Genomic DNA, 21,029 nt, shown 5'->3' with positions numbered 1-21,029 from the left:
AGGCGCAGCACCGGCAGGAGGGCGATGGTGGCGGTGTGAGGCGCGGCGGGCTCCGGGCGGGTTGCCCGGCTGGCGGGGTGAGGCGAGTAGAAGAGAAGAGAGGAGAAGAGAAGAGAGGAGAAGCGAAGCGAAGCGAAGCGAAGCGGCATTTGTCCGGTGCTCGCCGTGAGGCTACCGAAGGAGGAGAAGGAAGGGGACAGCCTTAGGGCGCTGCCGCAGTAATGGGCAGCGGCAGCGCTGCCTCTCGCCCTGCCGTGTGGTGCCAGCGCCCGCCCGGCGGGGACCGCCCGTGAGGAGCCGGCGGCAGGTGAGTGCGGCGGGGCGGGGGGAGCTGCTGCTGCCCCGCGTCTCTTCACCTCCCGCTCCCCGCCCTTGGCGTTTTAATTTTTTTAAACCCCAACGGCTGCGGGGGAAGGCGGCGGCGGCGGGGGGTGATGGGGGGTTGCTGAGGTGACAGGGGTCGGTGAGGTGGAGCGGGGCGCCCCGGGGTTCCGTGGGGAGGGCCTTCTCCAGGGGTCGTTCCTGCGCCCCATGTTACCTCCTTGCTAGCTCTGATGCCATCCCACCCTGCTTTCTCGCCGGGTGCGGCCACCTTTTCTTTCCCCGAATTCCCAACGAAAAGGGTTCCCCCCCCCCCCCCCCCCCCCCCCCGCGCCCGGCAGAGCTGCTGCTTTTCCTTTGGAGGGAGAAGGACCTACCTGGGTTTCTCCTCTCCCTTCTCGCCTCCTTGATGAGCGTGTCTCAGTTCAGGATGGTGAGGCATTGCCACTTCCAACGAGGAAGACGGGGAATGCTGGGCAGCCAGGGCTCAGGAGAGCCTTCCTCTCTTCATCCTCTTCCTCCTCACCCTGGCACAGGTATTTAAGTAGTAACACTCCCTTCCCGGCTTCATGGCTGGTCCTCCTCCTTGGAAAGAGAAATGGGAGCTGGGAGGAGTGTGTGTGAGAGAGAGAGGAAACAACTGTTACACCTTTTGTCATCAAGACAAAGAACTTGTCTTCATCTCCCCGTGTCCCTCCCTCTGGGTGCATGTTGGCAACACCTCAGCCACTTTGCGTTGCTCCCTGGAGATGCTTCGTTAAGGATTTGGTGTGGCCCTGACCTGCCCCTTTTTCTTTCTTCTTTTTTTTTTTTGTTGTTGTTGCTAATTATGATGGTGCTGATAAAAGGACATGCTGATATGTTTCCAAACATACTCGTGGTTTGCATTCCTGAAATTGCTGCAGCATTCTTATTTATTTATTTAATTGGGGGGGTGGGGGGGATGACAACAGGAAGGGGGTATGTTTTTGTGGTTTATTGTAGTTGTCTCAAAGGTATGATGAGGTCATGTGCAATTGCAGCGCTGTAGTATGGAGTACATTAACCAATGCTTTCTCCCCCTCTCTTATTTCTCTTCCAGTCCTGTGGTCTCCACATCATCTACTGTGTGAGGAATGATGATTCCATGAGAGAACTTCCTTTCAATTACCTGTCTGCTCCTATTGCATGCCACTCCTGGCCAGTGATGAGCCATTCAGCTAGACTGAGACTTACTGGGAAGAAGGGAGAGGCAGAATATGAATTGTAGACCTCTCATCAAGTTCCTCGGGCACTGTTTTTACTGTGTTTGTATATAAATCTGCTAGTATTCAGCGCACACACTCTTAAACCTACATTGGTATTAGCAGAGTTGCTACTGTGTAAGAGGACTGGTATTTTCTCACCATCATGGCTTCGGTTTGGAAAAGACTGCAGCGTGTTGGGAAACATGCATCCAAGTTCCAGTTTGTGGCCTCTTACCAGGAGCTGATGGTGGAGTGCACCAAAAAATGGTAAGAAGCAGCTCATGTTGCTGCAGAAATGGTGGAGTAAGCTGCTGGTGCTGAAATAGGAAGGATGTTGCTGATTTTGTTTGGTGAGCGTGCGTTGGTCTTGCCTGCCCATTGCAGAAGCAGCTGCGTGGGGTGCTTGTCCTGACGAGTGCTTTGCTGCGTACTTATCTTGGACCTGTTGGTTGTGGTCTGTACTCTGATTTTCTTAGCTGGTGTCATTGTTACCACACGGAGTATGGTGCATTTATTAGCTCAGCATCTGTGACTTAGTGCTGTGGTTTTAGTTGTTGGTTTTTTTTTTTTTTTTTTTTTTTTTTTAATATTTCCCAAGAGATGTTTTCCAACCTCCAACTCAACTCTTGGTGCTGAGTGTTATCTGCTGACACTGTTGTTAGCCAACTGAGGCATTTGAGACAAGTCCTGAAGATGGTGGTGTTTTAACCTGGGGTGGATACCCATTTCAATTTTGGCTTTTTTTACCTGAAGGTGTGTTGTTTCTCCTTCTTTTCCTTCTTCCTTTCTATCTTTTAATGGGAAAAGGCAAGAGACAGGTCCTTGGGAATTGCCTTAATGTATTTGCTTAGTCAGACAAGAATTTTGTGCAGTGGTGGTCCAGTTGGATGGCTTTGGAGCTGACTAGACAGCAGTTAACTGTTAATGGTACGGGTCTGGTGCATCTTCTTTCCTGTGCGAAATGAGCTTAAATAAGTCTGCTAGGGAAGACTAGAAGCTGCTTTTAAAGAGTCAGGCAAAGATCCCCATTATACAAATACTTAAGTGCTGTTTTATATGTTTGGAATATTGGCCTTACTGTCATAATTCCGCACATTAGTGTGAGCCTGTGGCGTCAGGGGACAGAGAAAGTACTTGCCAGACCTCGTGGACTGAGATGTTCAAATTGCCTTGTAATAAACTGCAGCCTCTTTTCTAATACTTGGCCTTTCTTCTTGGCAAGTTTGGCACTCACATTGGCTGCTTTCACTGGTTATGAGTAATTGCCTCTACAAATTTAAATTCTATCTCTTGGAGTTGGAAATCTCTGTCAAATATGCTGGAAGGCTGCTTGGTGCTCTGTCTTAAAGGAACACTGTCAGGTTAAATTTTTTTTTTTAACAAGTTATCTTCTTGCCTAAAATGTTTTGAAAGACTATTAAGAAACAGAATCATTTTGGAAGTTGAACTTGCTTTCCCAGAATAAACTACAAATAAAAACATTTTAAACGTTGAAAGAAGCTGTCGTGATTATCTCATGGAATCTACTGTCTAGTTCAGGCCAAAGAGTTTTCCCCAGTAATTTTGGCTTATCAAGTTTATTTCAGCAGTTGTGTTACCACTTTTTATGTTTTGTTTGCGTAAACCAGCCAGTTTTAGCTTTCATTTGCACTTTGATTCACTCCTTGCTTGAGAACTTGCAGAATGCTCCAGTACTAAAGAACGATAATGCTGCCGCGGAATGTTCAAATTGGATCTGCAGCTAACTTTCACTCAATTTAAGAAAAAGTCACACACAAAAGTTCTCTTGTGAACAATCTTGTTATTTTAGAAACAAGTAGCTTATTGTTTAATCATAGAGTGCCCACCTAGCAAAATCCCTGTGCTTGAAAGTAGTGAAACAGCCTTTCAAAACATCAGCTATGCAACTAATTTTTTAAAAATAGGTTGTCTTTCCAAATCTTCATTTTACGTTCTTGAATTTAAATACATGTGAGATCAGCGTTTGTGTTGGTTATGACGGAGCAACAGTATGGTGGTGAAATGTGGATGAATTCTAGGAAAAATCACAATAGGGAAAAACATCACTCACACAGTCATTTGATTGTAGGCTGTTCTATTCTACTTCCTCTTGTTTGGAGACCCTTAACAAAAATGTTCTTTTAGCATGCAAGCTAAAATATGGTATTTCTGCCATGAGTGGAACTCCTATAGGACACAAAAGGGTAAATATATAAATATTTTTGAGAACCTTTAACTAGGTCTTTCCTTAACTTTGGAGAAGAGAGTTTTGCCTGTGCTGACAGACTCACTGCTTCCCCTGTTTCCAGAGCTTGTCTCTGAGTTTGGCCCATGCGAGAACAAAACAGAAGAAATGAACTCCATATGCTGTTCTTGCTGAAAGCACTCAATATATATTAAGTGTCAGTTCTGTAGGTTTTTTTTTTTTGATCGAAATGTAGTAAGCAGTAAGTTATTTTAATGTACTGGCATTTTAACAATGCAGTGTTTCTGCAGGAAAAGAATGCTCCATTCACATTTTAAAATAAATGACAATGCAGTCATAAACACACTTGAACTGAGATGTGTCTGTGAACAAGGATTGTGCGTGACCAAAACAGGCTGCGGGCCTGTCTGTGAGCTGCTCTCTTCTCGGAGGTTTACATCTGTCTGACTCTTCAGAAAATGACTTGTGTTTTAGCATATTTTTGTAACTGATCGTGTGGCGGTATGCAGTGCTGGGCGTGCTTCTGGTTTGCTTTAATACTTTTTGTCTCCTCTGAACTTGAATTGATTTGGATTTTTTTTTTTTTTTTTTTTTTAAACTTAGTGTTCAAAATAACTCCAGACACAAGAGCAAGAGCTAGGCTGGCTGTGTGGGAAGTCGCTACCGCTCTGGTCTTGCTGCTTCATTCTTTAAAATGATTATCTCTAGATGCAGCAGCATTTATCCAGCACAGGCTGAAACTCCCTTTTCTTGTTTTTTCTGCTTTCTATAATAATTTCTGACTCTTGTCCCTACAAATGATTAAAGACAGCCACTTTCAGATGATTGCTTTTCTTTGGTGGTTCATTTCAGGGGGGGACGACGACACACACGACAGTTTGTGATGGAGTGTCTGGTGTTGTCACCATTTCATTAGAAAAACCTAATTTTCAGGTAATTAACAGGACTGAGTTGCTTCTGTGGCATTCTGGGCTGCTCCCGCTGACCCAGACCTAATTATTGTGGCTGCTCAGTACCTTTGAAAAATTGAGTGGTTAGTTAATTTAGAACCTTTCAGTAAAAATAAATAAATAAATGTAGTCTTGGTCTTTAATATGGATGTGTGACTCCCGCTGCTGTGAAACGTCATGCTTTGCATTAATCATATAAGCACTTGATTATTTTTTTTTTAAAGGCGCTTGCTGGGCAGTGCTGGCGCATGTCATCCTCTGCTTGTCCTGGAATAAGCTGGGGCAGCTCAGAATTTTCCACCTGGCCTCACCAGGAGCTGCAGTCCTGGCCTGGTAGGACTGTGCGTGGTAGGAAAGAGTTCGTTTAGTCCTCCTCCTCAGCGCAGAGCCATTGAATAAAACCAGAAATCAGTCCCATGCATTTTGCTTAGGTTTCTACAAAAAAAAAGTTGTATTTGTGCTGTCGGAGCGGACTGTGGCTGTGTGGGGTAGGACTGTGCTGGGCATCGCTGGCAGCTGAAATGCTGTGATTTGCACAAGGAACCCCGTTCAGTTGCCCACACACTGTGTCTAGTGCCGTTTGAGATTCCTTTGGGTTTCATGCCAGTCCCGGCTGCCGGTTTGGAGGAGCCCAGGTCTCCTGTTGATCCCGTGTCAAGGCTGCCATGCACTTCTTGCGTAGCCTGAGGCTTCTCTTCAGGTGACTGAACCAAGGTTTCTCTGAGGCACAGACTCAGTGGGAGAGCCTCACAGGAGGAAAACACTCCTTTGGACCAGAGGTCAGTCCCAGTACTTGGGCCTGAAGCTGCAATAGCCGTTTTACAGAGCTGCTGAAGCATCTAATGCTGAACACATGAGCTCTCTAGGATGGCTCTTATGTGTCCTTATTCTTGTGCGGTGTCTTGCAAGTCAAGGACTCAGTAGGGGCTTCAAGTGTAGTATTGACTGGTTTCCACAGAGAATGGCCTAACTTACAGAGTTGAGGTTGCCAAGTTGTCCTTGTCCATTAGATGCTTTTACGAGCAGGAAAGCTGCTCACCTGAATGTCGGTGCTAACTGCTTGAAAACTTAACTGCTTTTGGAGGCTTTTCTACAGGATTTGCCTTTCAGCAGTTGCTTTAGAGGTAAAGAAATATGTTATGTTTAACAAAGTTGTTAGTACCTGTCATGTCCTATATGGATTGCTTTGCTTTTAAATCCTGTTGAAAAATACAGAGAGCTGTGATGTTCTAAAAGGGTTGAACTTTTCTTGTACGCTGCCATAACTGAAGAGAGGCTTCATTTCCATGAGGCAAGTTGCCTATTTCTGAATCTATTAGGTATGGTCTGAGGTAGGTTCTGTATTTTCAAATATACATCTTTCTCTTTTGGAAACGAAGTAATGCTTAATCCCCCCCCCCCCCCCCCCCCCCCCCCCCCCCCCGAAAGGCTTTAACCATCTGTTTTTCTCTTCTATTTTCTAACTGGATGCTGCAGGAATTTTAAGATTTGGCATGCACTGCGCATAGGAGAGAAACGAGCTTTTTGAGATTCTGCGATTTGCAGCAGTCTGCTTGCCTTCTGGTCGTTGCTTTCCAGCAAACTTTTCAGTGCCGATGACCGCCAAAAGAACTGGAGTTAACTGGTTGCTGTAGAAATCCTTGGGGGTTGCCGGTACAGGGTCAGTCTGTCAAATTGCTCAGTTCATTTCCTTGCCTTGCATGGTTGTTAAGAGAGGATTTTTTGAGCACCTAAGTGCTTTTAATTATTAAGGATGATCGCATTGAAATGTGTGACAAAAACATACAGTTACAGGTGAATTCAGGATCTCTTCGAGTTGGTTTTGCTGGGAACCATGCTTGTTGTCCTGGGCTTGCTCTTCTGAGTTTTTCATTGGATTTGCATTTGTGTGTTAACTGTGTAGGTATACCGTAACAAGTATAGCTTGTGCAAGGAAAGCATCGTGCAATTTCTCCTGCTTTTCAGCTTCTCTTCTCCTTCTCAATTAAATTATATTCTGTCCTTACACTCTTCATTGAGATCTCCGATTCCACACCAAATAATGCCCATCTGCAAATACACTTCAGCATTTTCTTCTCCGTTCATGTCCAGTTTTGACTGAGGACTTTTTGAAGGCTTAAGTTGTGTGTCAAACTTAATTCTTTCCATGTAATCACCACCAGCTGCCTTACAGGTCAGGCTTGTCCCTTTCTTCCTGCAGTCATTAAAACGTGCTTATTGTCCACAGGCAAAAGTGGTTCTCCTCTGCCACCTTGCATCTCTCTCCTCCTAATATCCCAAAGAAAATCCTTGATTTCAGATGTGTGAATCTGCTCCTTTGGCCTGATTTCTGTCAGGAGGTTGTCCACCAAACTTGACTCCTGGCCCCTTTTTATAGCCTTTTGTCTGTTCCATGGATCGCAAGTTTGGGGTTTCTCATTGAAGTTGTTGGGTGCGTATTGTGCATTGAAGAGATTTCGATAGGAGAGGTATGGGTGTATGTGAAATCTTTCCTGCTGCTGAGTTTTTCAGCTTGTCAGTGCTGTGTACTTACACCCATTTTCTATTTGCAGCAACTCTTTGAGAGTATTTGAAACTCTTGTATCCAGTTTCTAAAAGACCTCGTTTGTAGAAGCAGGCATGAAGTTTAGTATCTGCAAGGTAGAAAGATTCAGGTTTGTTCTGAATTTTATTTGTCTTTGAGAGACAGAACTCTTTCCAGCAATTCCTTGACATAGTTTACTGTCCTAGCAGTAACAAAAATAATTGTGTAAAGCAGAAAATACTAGGTTATATCCAAGTTGTAGACAATTCCATACTAATGGTCTGTCATTCATTCATTTAAAGGGGTGAGTGAGGATGTCTCCTTGAATAAATAAAATACACTTACTTACATTCTAACACAGCTTTATTTTTCCAGAGAGAAACTCTGTGTTTGTGTGTGTAACTTCCTCACAGAGCTTTATAAACAAATAATACTTGGCTCTGTTCCTGCAGGCACTGTGTTGCATGCATACAGTAAAATACGGCTGCTGTTCCTTTGAACCCAGCGGACTTGAGCTGCAATAAAGAAATATTTTTACTTTTTTTTTTTTCCCCAGGATTGGATCCCTGTGAATACTCTTTTCAGCTCTTTGTGTTATGACGTTAAATAAAATGAAATATTATGATATTGTGTAGGCCTCATCTGAACTGAGGCTTCAGTCTCTCGGGCTGCTCAGGCTGTATAGTGCCAGCCTGTTGCTTCAATTAGTTTTTAATTGGTCAGAGAGAGCCGAAGTCCCTTTCACAGCTTAGTATGAATAAGGCGAGGAGCAGGAGGCCGACAAGGTTGACTAAATCTGAGGAAACTCTTCTTATAAAACAAACCAAGCATTCTGCTTGGTGGCTTTCTGAGATTGGGGGGGGTGGTGGTGTGGTGTGTTTGTTTACTTCTAAAAACTTTCCCGGTTTACTATGAGCGTGTGAAATGTGTATATGTGTTTTTCTTGCCCTTCTCTGTCCCGTTTTGGGGTGGAAGCTGGCCCTGGCAGGCTGTTTGCTGTGGGGCGCTCCCGAGCCACCCTCTGCACCACGTCTCTTCTGCGCGGCCCTGGAGTGGACTCTGAAACGCAGGAACTGTGCAGCTGAACTTTTGCTCCTTCTTTTTCAGATATGTGCGCAGCAGTAGGGTAAATAAAGCTGTCCTTGTTTTCTTCCTCTTGTCTATGAAAAATGTATTTCTGCAATGTAGAGTTTATGTAAGTGCATCGGAGCCTCGCAGCTGGGAAGCTGTATGTTTTGGCAGTTGAGGTATAGGATGGTTGTGGCTTTTGGCACTTGGAGAGGGACTTAGGAACTGTGGGTTAAGCATGAGCTAAAATTAGCAGAAACATAACTAACATGGCTGTTGTCTGAGGCTCTGACTCATGAGGCTCTCTGGATTCAAAAGTGGGGCTGAGATGTCACTGCCCCTTAGCTGTAAACCTTCTTCTGCCCCGAAGCAGCAGTGGGATGACAGTAAGGCCACCTGGTGTGTCGGTGTTAACTGCCATCGATTTGGGTTCCCATTTGCATGGTGAGAGTCAACCGCAGCAGTTGAGGAGCGTACGCATCTCCTTTATGCCACCCGAGTGCAATGGGGATGCAGACCTGCCAGAGGGGTACAATGAGCCACAGCTGCGGGCCAGAGCATCTCAAAGGGCTTCAGCTAAGTCACCCGGATCCTGAGTCAGGGCCCTGTGCTGTCACTGTAGGGCCTCCAAACGCACACACTTTTGAGATGAATCAGAAGTGCAGGCACTTCTGAACTATGGTTTCCAGCTGCCTGCAAACCTGTAAAGATAAGCAGTGCACAAGTCATTCTCGTTTGCCTGTTGAGCTTCTCACTGTAGTGGAAAGTTGTTATTGGGGGTTCTTTTTTATTTCTATTTTATTATTATTTAAGGACACTTTCTTGAGGATCACTCCAAAGCTGTGGCCAGGCTCTGCAGCTGCTTAACTGTCTGCAGCTGCTGAACTGAGCTCTCTGTGGCTCTGGGTATTTATTTTAGCACAAACTGGTTTCGGGTTTTATTTCATGTGCGCTCTCAGTCTCCTGCAGTCATTCTGTGGGCTTTGTTTTGGGTGAGGTGCTGTATCGGAGCCTAACAGCACACTAGCAGGTCTGATCTTTCTTTTCTAATAGATCTATTTTGAAAAAAATGACTTTGACCAAACATCACAAGGGCAAAATAACTGCTAGTTCCAGGGACAACTGAATTGCAACAATGGGGGGTGTTTTAAGGCTCTATCATATCACGTCAGTTCTGACTCCCATATTACCATGGCCTACGTTACTACCACTTGTTTCCTTGGTGCCATCTCCGCAAGCACCAGTGATGACCAGTCACCCTCCTCTTTTGCCGTTCACTGCCTCCTCTTTCTTTACCCAAGCAGTGCTGTTTGCTCCCTTGCTGCTGGCTGATGGGTTGGAACTGTCTGGGGCTGCCGGATGGGCAGTGTTGGCTGTTGCGGTGAGGGATGTGTGGTTTGATGGGTGTGCAGCTTTGCTGGGAGCATATATTCATCTCCACCTTTCTTTAAGGTCGGGCAAACCAAACACATTCCCTAAATCAGCTCTGGGCTTTCCATTAGGTATGTTAATGCCTGATGCCCTAAGACGATAGCTGTCGTGAACTTTCTTCAGGACTAGGACTACCACACTGATGCTGTGCTTTTAAATCCAGTGTCATCAACTGACTTTCCCCTCCCAGCTGTGCTTGGGAAGAGTATTTGCATAGCCAGGACTGCTGATATCAAAAACCATATTAAATGAAGTAATTGGAGAATCTGGACCATTGAATAGAATTGGCAGCACGTTGTACGCTGCCGCTCAGCACGGACTGTGAACTTCCTTTACTTTCAGTGACTGCTCATTAAGTAAACTCTGAATCCCTTTGTTTATGGCAGAACATAGAAGGAGATTTAAAAGAACAGAAAAGAGCTGTCAAAACAGCTTAATTCTCTTTTCCAGCAAAGATCTAACTCATCAGCTTGTAAATTTCCAACCCAACCTGTTGCTGATTTATCTGTGGTTTATTAGCAGAGGACTTAACCTTGACAGCTCCTGGTGACACCTGACATGATTATAGCTCTGGCCATGTTGGCAGGCGGGTGAGTCTGTTTGGCTGTTCTTAACTGCTTGGCTGGATTTTTCTTCTGGTGGTACCTACCGTCTGTTGGGAAACTGATTTAGTGGTTTGTCTCTTCCTGTAGGTTAGAGGAGCGATAGTTTATAAAGCTGTGAAAAATTTCAAGAGAACAAGATTTTTGAACTCCTTTTTCTCTTTGAGTGCATATCTTAGCTGGATAGAGCACTTGGAATAAGTGTCTCGTAAGTTGAGCGAGTGAATATTCATAGAACTTCTCCTTGCATTCTTTTATCTTTGACATGTAAGAACATTTTAAGAATGGAAGAGTCCCGACCCGTTTTTTACCACTTCCTCTCCTACCACTAAAAGCAAAAGAATCTAGCACAGTGTTACTGTGTTTTGAGGCATATTTGGGATGGCTTCTGTTTACTGTTAGCACTTTTAAAAAGATCCTTTTTTTAAAAACACCTGTGGTGATGGTGTTTTCACCCCCCTTTACTGGGATTTGTGCATGTAGAAAAGGCAATTTGGGGCAGTTCTAGAGAATCCTGCCCTTTTCTCTGGGCATATAACACTGGTGTGGTCGATGGGGCCGTACTGTCCGTGGTGTTGTGGTTTAGGACAAGTTAGCTCGCTGTGGCAGTGTTTTTTGAACCTTGGGCTTCTCCCTTATTTTTAGCTTTGCTTCATAGGGGGAATAAAGTTCTTGTGTGATGTTAAAACGTGTCTGAATTTGCTGTCTGGTCAACAAAATTCAGCATTGCGTCAGAAAGTTTCAGCAGACAATTCCAACTGAAGCTTATGGGGGTGGAAACCTCCAGCTATTGTTTCCATGGGTTTTGTGGCAAAGGGGCTCTGGATAGAAGAGGGGAGTCTTAGTCAGACCCCATGGCTGCAGTTAAAAAAGCCAGTAGCTCTGCCTTTTAGACACTGGAGAATCCGCAAGGGTGAAAGCTGCTGGCAGCCTGACCGCTTTACCTCTGCCTGGAACTACAGGCTTGTTTCAGTTTGTGCTTCCACGCGGCCCTTTGCGAGCGTATTTTTGGAGTGGGGAGCTGCTAGATACCTTTCTGTGTTCACTCTGTTCCCCATCTGTTACTGTCGCTGCCTCGGGAGAGGCTGTATCGCAAGGGAAGATGGCAGTAAACCTGCGCATTCAGTTTGAGGGTTACCTTGTCCTGGAGCTTGGTGTTTGTCTTACCCGTCATTGGTAACTTCAGTCCTGCTGATAGTGTGGCTCATACTGATGTGGTACCACTGCAGATGAGTGTAGTCCCTCATCTCCTTTCCTTTTGCTGTACCAGGAAACAGGAATATGGAAATTTTTGCCTGTAGATTCTGTCTTGTTGTCTGGAGTGAACCCTAATAAAGTATTTACAATGCACAAAGTCTACTTCCTCATGGAAAAAAAAAATAATGCTGACTTCAGGAAATAAATTTCTTTCAGACAAATTTATCCTTAGGGAAGTAGAGCATGTACTGTAGGGGGGGAAATAATACTTCCTCTTTTAGCAACAGCTGTTAAAAGGAGGGTGCTTGCTTAATTTGCAATTAATGATAAAGTCAACAAACTGTACTTGAAAAAAAGAAAATAATCTTGAGCTACTCTTGACTAAAGGAAGACTGCACTTTACCCTAACTTGTTTATGTCCACCTCATTGTGAGAACTGTCAGTATCTCGTATGGTTGAGAAAACCCTGTTAAGGCCTGGAAGAGCAGAACCCTGCTGCCTCGTTAGCCTCACAGAGCGGGTTTTCTGCCCTCTTCTTCCTCTGCACCGTGCCGTAGCTGGGCTCAGAGGAGACTGGGTTAGGTTTGTCTTGAGTCTTCTCCTCCGGGGTTAGTTTCTTTGCTGCCCTAGGAAGCCTTTAAAAAATAGCTCAGGGCTGGGCAGGAGCTGAGCTGACAGGGAAGCGGAGGGAGTGAGACTTTTCTCCATGTTTAAACATCTTCTGGTCTGCCTATACAGGGCAGATCCTGCTGTCTGTGGAGATACAAAACCAGGGACCTGAATACCAGCAACCTGTGTGAGAAGCAAAAATAATTCTTTCCGAAAACAACCGTGGAGCCGCCTTGTACTTCTGCCGATGTCATCTCTTGGGTTAGCACGGGTTTTATTGTTGAAGTCTTAACTTCTTACACTGAACATCCCTCACAGCAAAGGAGAAGTTAAAAGCGGTGGGGAGATGGTTCTGGAAGCTGGTAACATATGGCAGAGAAGTCTGTCATCTGCACATAGTATGTACAAATATATATTTCAAGATGCAATGTGTATATATAAAATCAACATGTGGTGTTGAACACTCTTAGAGGAGGGAAAGCCTGGATGCTGGTGATGAATAGCGGAAGGGGTGGCTGTCGCTTGGAGGGGACAAATCTTGTCCACCCTTGGTTAGTCTGGGAGACTCCCAGGTGTGCTGTGGGGCAGAAATCTCACTTTCCTTACAACCTCAACCCATCTCACTGGTAAATGTAAGTTGTTTTGAAATAGTATTTCATGTTACTGAAACACTCAACATGGTAGTGAACCCCAGGCCTTTATTCTCCTACTGAATACAATTCCTGTCAGCTGTAATCAGATTTCTGTGTTTTATTCAGACAGATGTTTGCTGACCCAGGTCACGTAAAATTCTTATGACAAAATGTGCCCACTTTAAAATGGGAACTTAGTGTGTCACATCGAGCTTTCAGCCTTGATTTTGCTGAACAAGCAATATGCACATATGTATACTTGGGCCTCATCTATATGCAGCAGCTCCACTGTTTTACTGTGCCTTGGCGATCCGTGTCATACAGCACCTATTCTTCCCCTATAGACGTAATGCAGCAGTGCAGAAGTACATTATCTAGAGTCATTTTCATGGAAATAGCTGCACAGCCAGTTTAAGCACTTCTGTAGCAAAAGAAAGCATGTTTATATTTCTGATTGTACCAGAACAGCTATTCCAGTTCGTGGAATTGAAGTGGTTTTGTTGTCACAAAAACTATCCTGAGCAAGCCTTGATTATGGAGAATGTCGTTGTGCCTCTGCTTGTGTTAAGGGAGAAGGTACCCATTGGTACTCGCGTCTCTGAGTTGGAACCCCAAATCCAGCAGCGCAGAGCAGGTGCTGGCTCTGGTACTCTCTGCTCAGCCATCACCGATGGGAATAAAACCCAAATGAGGGTTTGCTCAAACACAGATATTAATGTTTCACTTTCATAATTCATAATAGTCACAATTCTTTCTGAAACTACTTTAAAAGGGAGGTTACATCATCTCTTGGTGAATGCCGATTATGTTTTTCACCTCTCTCTGACTGCAATAGTAACAGTCGTACTGTTAAAGAAGAAATCTAAATTTAAAGTGTTCCAGGGATTCCTTTTGTGCTGAATGAAAACAAACTGCATTATTTAAATATTTCTATCTTTAAAACACAGGTAGAAAACATTTGGCTATTAGTATCATACGATGTTAAAAGAAATTCTGAGTGCAATTGAAAGGAGTTCTTTGAATGCAAAATGTTATAAAAGGAAGATTTATTACTTTGTAAATAAAACTATGGTATGCGTTTGGCCTTCCTCCATGTAATTTTACTCAGTTCAAATTGATGTCCTGATCTCTTCAACCTGACGCATTCTTATATTGTCATTGTGTTTTATTTTCTTCCCTGTATGTGTGTAAGCAGTTTTCCATATTCGTGGCATATGCCGGTTCCTGGGTGGTTGATGTGAGGAGGGTAGGAATGATGCAGTGTACACAAGAAGAGTACTTATATGCTCATACTGTTTGGTGAATTTACACAGTTAGAGGAGGATAAGAACTTATTTACAATTTGGGCTTTTGGAGCTGATTATCATATCAAAGCATGATTTCTCTCTTTCTTCGAACCCAGGAAGTTGGTTTTGTACACATGGAGCTGTGGGAGTTTAATTTTTTTTTTCTATCCCAAGGCAAGTTCCTAGTCACAGCAAAGAAACCGCACACAGCGTTCTCTCTCTTGCTACCCTGATATAGCCAGAAGCTGCAGAGGAGTTTTTTTGAGAATGCTGAAAGTAGATGAGCTTGTGAAGCTATATATGTTTTCAGTTACTACAAGTAGTATTAAAAGTTATTTTTGTTCCTTACATAAATTATTCTGTGTTGGTCAGTTTATCACCTTCATTTGTTCAGAGCAGCCTTGATAAATTCTGTGCTGTTTTTGTTATGTAGGCATTTTTGATTTGGAGGGGGAAATAGTCCTCTTTGCTTCTCCTTCTACTAGAGAGTGTGGTCTAGTGGTGGAAACAACGAAAGTCAGAAAATCCTGGTTCCGCACGAGGCTTCCTTTCAACTTCCCTTGTTAGCATGTAGAAAAGGCATCTTTCCTGTCACTCCCTAATTTGTGTGCACAAATCATCTTCCATCAACTTTCCTACAGTTTTATGTCCTCAATTACTTCTAAGTAGGATTTATGTCTCCTGCTGAAGGCCAGAAGGTAGCAACTCTCCCTTTGGTGGTACTGGCGCCAAGCAACTAAAAAGATGCTTTGCTGTGTGAAAATAAATATCAAGTGCTGACAATTTTTCTGACCAAAAATTATGCAGCCACACAGCTCCATTATTAATCCCGTGTTACAAAACCACTGCATGATAGAGAAACATGATCCCCATTTTGTATCTCTGCAACTGAAATGCAGAGAAATTGTGGAGAAGGTGCAAGAAACCCTCTGCGCGGTGATTGGAATTGTGTGAGTGTGGGTTTGTGGTGGGAAGACACTGCATAACTGAGGAGGAAACTGCAAGTTATACCCTACCAAAATGCCCCCTCCCTCTTTCTTTTTTTCCTTATATGAATCGTGTTAATAATGAGGTCATGTATGAGCATGATTGGTCATGTGTGGTCAGAGTGGAAACTGTTGAGAAGATTGTATTGAGGTAGGGCAGGACTGGTGGGGCAAAGTATACGGGGAGAATGGGAAATGTGATTCTGGAGGGGAGGTGACTGTGTGATCGCTGACCTACAGTTACCGCTGCAGGAGCTTAAGCAAGCTTTTTGTTATGGGGACGTTTTTTTTTGTTTTCTATTTATTTTCCTTTGAGTGGGGTCTAATTAAGAGTATGTGTAATGGATAAAAGTCAGGTTGAGAGGAAGGAAATAATTTGTACTAGGCTTTAAGCACATCCTTTCTGGACTGATGTTTCTAAAATATTTTATCCAGTGGTGGCGAGATATTAGACAATAATAACTGTAGGGACCAAGCTCCTCTTCAGTAGAGCTGATGGACTCCTGAAAGATGAAATTGTGCTTGAAAGGCCACGTGTTGATTACTCCAGTGTGAAAAGCTCAGGGCACCTATGCTGCTTGTGTCAGATTCACTCGCAAATCATTGCGATGCTCTGCCTGATGGTTCAAACCAAAGTGCTTTAAAAGAGGTGTTTATGAAGGAAGAGAACATGTTAAGCTCTGTGAAGACTTTTGGGAATAAAGGATGGAACTTGGTTATACCTCCAATAAAGCTGTGGCTGCACAGCAGGATATAGACTTATCGTTACTGTGATATAATCGGAGCTGTTGGGATATTCTGCTTAAGCTTGTTGACTTCAATATAAACATACACTGGCTGGATTAGAATTCCTGATACTTTTTTTTTTTTTTTTTCCCTCTCTGCATTGCTGTAGAATTTATTCTGTGATTTAGTTTCTGCTTGGACTTCAGGTGAGAGCTTTTTCTTTCATATTACATCCACAAAATACGTCCCAAAAATCTAATACATGTGGAAGAGAGAATGTGAATATTTGGGAGGAAATGTAGTAACATTTTATTTCCTATCCTTAAAAAATGCCAAGAATTCTACGCAGAGGGTTTGTTGCTATTATTTTAGTTGTTTGTTGCTCTAGCGTGTCTGTCCTGTGACTTACAGTGTAAGAAGAGATAGGGTAGAATACGAGACACTTGAAATATTTATGAGGCTAAACTGCGAGAACCACTCTTGAGTTTGGTCAGAGACAGGCTAAACTCTTGACTCTGACTCTCTTGAGAGAAGCAAGTTTGTGGCCGATTCTTGAAGACCAGAAATCAAACGCTTCAAAGCCAGAAGAACGTAGGTACCTGTGCTACCCCTGCGTGAGTGGAAACACATCAGGTTCTGCCCCAAGAAATCACACCCTGCCCCTTTTGGGGAACTTAAAGGTTTCTTTGCATTGTTCCAGTGATGTGTGGTGCCATTACAAAAGCCTGGCTCTGGTTTACACTTCAACTTCATAATTTTCTCCAAAACACTTATTTTCATTGGCTTTCAAGTTTGAGGGTTTCAATGATCCAAAGCATCTTTGAACATTATCTGCACTGAAATGAATGGCTAAATTCACACCTCATTTGGTACTATATTGCTTGTCTGGCTGCAGAACAAACAAACCAACCCAAACCCTGTATATGTTAAAACCAAGTGCTAGATTTTCAGCCAGAGCAGTGAGAAATAAGAGCCCTGACTCGTCTGCAACGAAAGGAGTTAAAAGCTTTATAGCCTGCCAGGTTGCCTGTCTGCCTTCGTCCAGGTCAGGTCCAGCTGTGGTACCAAGGACAGATGTTGCACATCCTCCAGTGGACGGCTTCGGGGAAGAAAAGCGATGGAGAAGGCGTCAGTACTGCGCAGGGTAACATGTTAAACAGCAAGAGCTAGATGTGCCAGCGCTCATCTGTCAAAGCCCAAGAGACAAGGTTAAATTAACAGATCAAGCCGAGATAAGTGTTTTGTGTAAGGTCTTGTCTATGCTCAGAAACTGGAAAAGTTAAGGAGAGCTGACATAAAGCATGAAGTGCATAAATAAAGCCATGCTGAACTCTCCCGTGAATGCACTCATTCAGGAGATTTGCTCTTCGCTGTGGTAGCCCAGTGATATTAATTTTCCTGCATGTTCCTTCTCTGCCAGCCTGCCCGGCGTTCTGAAGCACTCGTGCTGCCAGAGCGTGGGTGCGCACACGTGTGTGCAGTGCTGACCCTGCCACGGCTGGTCTTCCAGCTCAATGCTCCAGAAGTAAATATGTTAAAAATTTGCAGCCTTCAACTTTTGAGCCTTGTTTGTTTTAATGATGAAAAGTGCATTTTATGTCAAATACACTGAAATATGTGGAAAATCTTATTTTTGCAGAATCCAAGGAGTTTGCGTGCCCACGCATGTCTATTGTCCGTGTTGATGACTCTGGACATAACTGGTTTTCCCCCTCAGTGCTCTGTGTGAACTCTGCACGGCTAAAATTGATTCCCGTTCCCTCGATGGTTAGTTTACAGAGTGGATTTTATTCATTGGGCTTCTTTGACCCTAGCTAGGCAAATGTATTAAAACTGTGATTTGAAATGTAATCATTTACATTGTTATCTTCATTTCATTTACTGTAATACCCTTCCAAAATCTTGAAATTAAAATTTTTCCTCCTGTTTATCATCATTTAGTGCCAGATCCTGCAGCACTTAATCTGGTAGGAGGTTTTTGCCTTTCACTGGAAGGACACTGTTCTTCACTTGGCACAATGAGGTGTTGCGGTGATTTTGAGAGGCTTTGTCTTTTACTTTGAGTGGATGGCTCTCAGCACTTTGCAAGATTAAGAGTGTATTTTGCTCCAGGAACCAATCTAGTCTCCCTTTTTATTCACCTTTCTGCTTCCAAGGAGAACTGCTTTTCACACCAGACACATTTGTGTTTACAGATAAAAATTTTTTAAGTTAGAGTAAAATTGAAATCTGGGGTGAGACAAAATTACTTAATCTTTTAAGCTGTGTGCTGTATGGGATAGAGGGGCTCTGTCTCTTTATCCCTTTGCCTCATTTAATGGTACAAGACTGGAATCCAGCCTGCAAGACATCAAATCCACTTAATAAAAAATCTGGACAGCATCCAGGAGTCTCTTCGGTGGCTGCAGATGTTACTTTACAACTACCCCATGCTAAGATCCATCAGCTAACTAAAGTGGCCATCCGGCTAAGGCACAATCAGGCATTTCACTCTAGGATGGAGAGGGTATGGGTTCTGCCTCTTTTAAGTCGATATAAAATACCAACTATGACAGCCCAGGAAGAAGGAAGAGGGCGGCATGGTAGCCAACGTAGCGACCAGGTTTAGTCTCCAGTTACTTGGTGTGTGATGGGTAGCAAAAACCCTTGACTTAAGACTTGGAAACAGTTGATGCTGGCGGTATCTATATGTCTTCATTGGGGATGTAAGCAAGGAAAGGGCGGTGTTCATCTTAGTTTATATCTCAAAAAATTCGGAGGATGCAAATGCCCTTTTGTGCCTTGAGGAGTGTCCTCCTCTTGAATGTTAGTAACCAGCTGTGAGCTTTTCAAAGGAGCATAGTCACAGCTCAGGGTACTGAAAAAAAAATATTAAGAACCACTACTCTTAGCTTTTTCTGTAAGGACATGGAGCCAAAGGGCTGACCTGTCTCTGAGGGGCTCTGTTTATAGGAGTGTCTGACTTGGCTGAAAGCTAGATCAGGTTGTAACAGAAAAGTATTGCATGGGAAGGTTGTTTAAAAAAAATAAAAACTGCAAAAAACCCCCCAAACAAACAAAAAACCCATCTTGCTGTTGAAAGATGTAATTTCTTCATGCATTTTCAGCATCAGCGTGAATTCAGCTATATTGTACGTTCTGTTTGTGTGCTCTTTTAAATCAAAACTCACGCTTTGAAACAGTCATATTAAATATGCTATTAGTTCCCAGTCTAGCTGATCTTGAAATAATTAGTTACAGTCTAGTTCAGTTAGCTGTTGGGCATCTTAGAAACAGCAGTTATTGGCAAAATCTGTTTATGTCTTTAGCTGTTGGTGGTTTTAGTGTGTTTTTTTTTTTTTTTTTTACCTTGAAATAAAAATGTTTCATCAATTTTATCTGCAAATTAGGAAGTTTGGTATTTTTGAAATACTTTTAAAATTTTTAAAAGCTGTAAGATTTACTTATTTATTTATTTTACAATTCAAAAGAGAAATAGAGAACTTTAAGTTAGGTAATTTTTTTGCTTTTTTGTTTTGTTTACCATGTCCAGCCCCTGGTGCTGGCAGAAGATTTTGCTTGGTCTCTTGAGTATCCATGAGTTAACATGCGTTTTTTTTTTTTTTTCTTAGCCAGTATTTGCTGCTGAATATAAGCCAGGGGTGGGACTTTGGGGACATGAATTAAAAGGCTTGGTCAGTTTAACTTCCTAAAAAATGATACACATTTTTAGACTTTGGATGTATACTTCTAGGGGAATAATCGGTGATATATAAATAGAAATAACCGGTGTTGCTTTTGAGAGTGACTTTTGTAATCAGAAGTGCTAACTTCTGTTTCAGGAGGCAGCTTGGAAGCGATGTAACAACTTAATTAAACAGATTGAGCAGGAAGAGGAGGAGTTGTTCTAAATTAGCAGCCTTTGGAACAGTTATTTAGCTGTAAATACCGATCAAATAATGTCGCTTCTTATGGCCATACCTCCATCTTAAAGCAGCTCTTGAAAGGCCACCAAAATGAAATGGGGTGTCTCGTGAGAAAGGACATGGGCAGTTTCTTTGAAACCATATGCAAACATGTTGTAACTCTGGTAATTAATATTTTTATTTCTTAACATCTAAGAAAATCACAGCTTTAATTTTGAAAACTGTCAACGTATGTTTTACTGCTGCAAAATTTATCACGTTGGCTTAGTCTCATTTGTCATATTTTGAAGGTCTCGTGAAGCTTGGAGGACAAGGTCTGTAGAGGCTTTGGGGCATTTTGTTTTGCTTAGTGTGCAAGTGTGATTTTGGTTGGGACCCAAGTCTAAATGCGAAGTTTCCATGTTTCTCTGTGGTGTTCTGATGCTGTGGCTGCTTCAGAGATTTCCAGTAGCTGGTACATTATTGCTGTTGGCAGAAATCTTCTCATTTCATGCTTCTGAAGGGTGGCAAAAAGGTGTATTACTTGCATCGGTGCCCTAGCTATTGCGAAGAGGCGGCGTGTTCTTCCCGGTAACGGGGCGCTTTGCTGAAAGCGGGCAATTCATAATCCTGCGGTTGGTCGTATGGCTGAGGGGATGCCAGACTCAGAGCCGAGAAAGCAGTTCAAGATCTCCTCTTTCAATGCCCTCCTTCCCCAAAAGTGAGTTCATGCTTTGTGATACCCTATCTGTTAGGGCTGTGACGGAGAGCACCTGACAGGGTATGCAAAACCTGCTCTCCTGGGCACAGATTGGGGAAAGAAGCTGGCACAGCATGGCGCGTTTTCGCTTCCCTCCCTCCCTTTAATTTGCAAAAGCTAAAGGACACTGCTGACAGATGAGGAACCTTTAATTGGGGAGCTCATTGTGCACGGGCCAGGAGTGCCTATGTCTTGGGATAAATGCGGGTTAATTTAAGGCTCAGGAAAGTCATCGGTTAGAAAACTAAGGAGGAATGCGTACCATACTAGCACGTCCACGCTGCTCCCTGTATGGACACAGCGTACTAGAGATCGTACTTGTGTCCTGCTATGGTCTTTGGAGTGTAAATCAAGAATTTGCATTGTCTTCGTAGCTCCAAGTATATATTTAAGCTTTTCAGACTTACAAGTATTGAAGAGGCAGAATACTGTGTTCCTCAGCACTCACTTGCTCTTTGTAGGTATCAGCCTTTTTAATTAAAGACACTAATTACTGCCTAAGCATCTCAGTCCTGTAATCCAGGCACCTGAGGTAGGTGATATGAACCATCTCTTTAGACAGACCCTACAAGCTGGTACCATTCTGCACTTGCTGCCTGCTCGGAAACAACTTCTGTGTGT

At 43.3% G+C, this 21,029-nt stretch overlaps 1 protein-coding gene across 1 annotated transcript in view; it reads left to right on the top strand.

Moving 5' to 3' along the window:
* The first annotated feature begins 31 nt into the window (after positions 1-31).
* EHBP1 (EH domain binding protein 1) overlaps positions 32-21,029 on the top strand; it is a 236,828-nt gene continuing 215,830 nt past the window's right edge. The window contains exons 1-2 of the mRNA XM_082480396.1: positions 32-307; positions 1,403-1,814. Of these exons, the coding sequence (XP_082336522.1) occupies positions 1,711-1,814 (104 nt within the window). The 5' untranslated portion in view covers positions 32-307; positions 1,403-1,710. The remainder of the gene's footprint in view (positions 308-1,402; positions 1,815-21,029) is intronic.

This window comes from Vanellus vanellus, assembly GCF_965231255.1.
Source record: "Vanellus vanellus genome assembly, chromosome: 3".
Taxonomy (NCBI): Eukaryota; Metazoa; Chordata; class Aves; order Charadriiformes; family Charadriidae; genus Vanellus; species Vanellus vanellus.
Note: the sequence above shows the minus strand (reverse complement) of the source record. Positions and strands in the feature narration are given on the sequence as shown.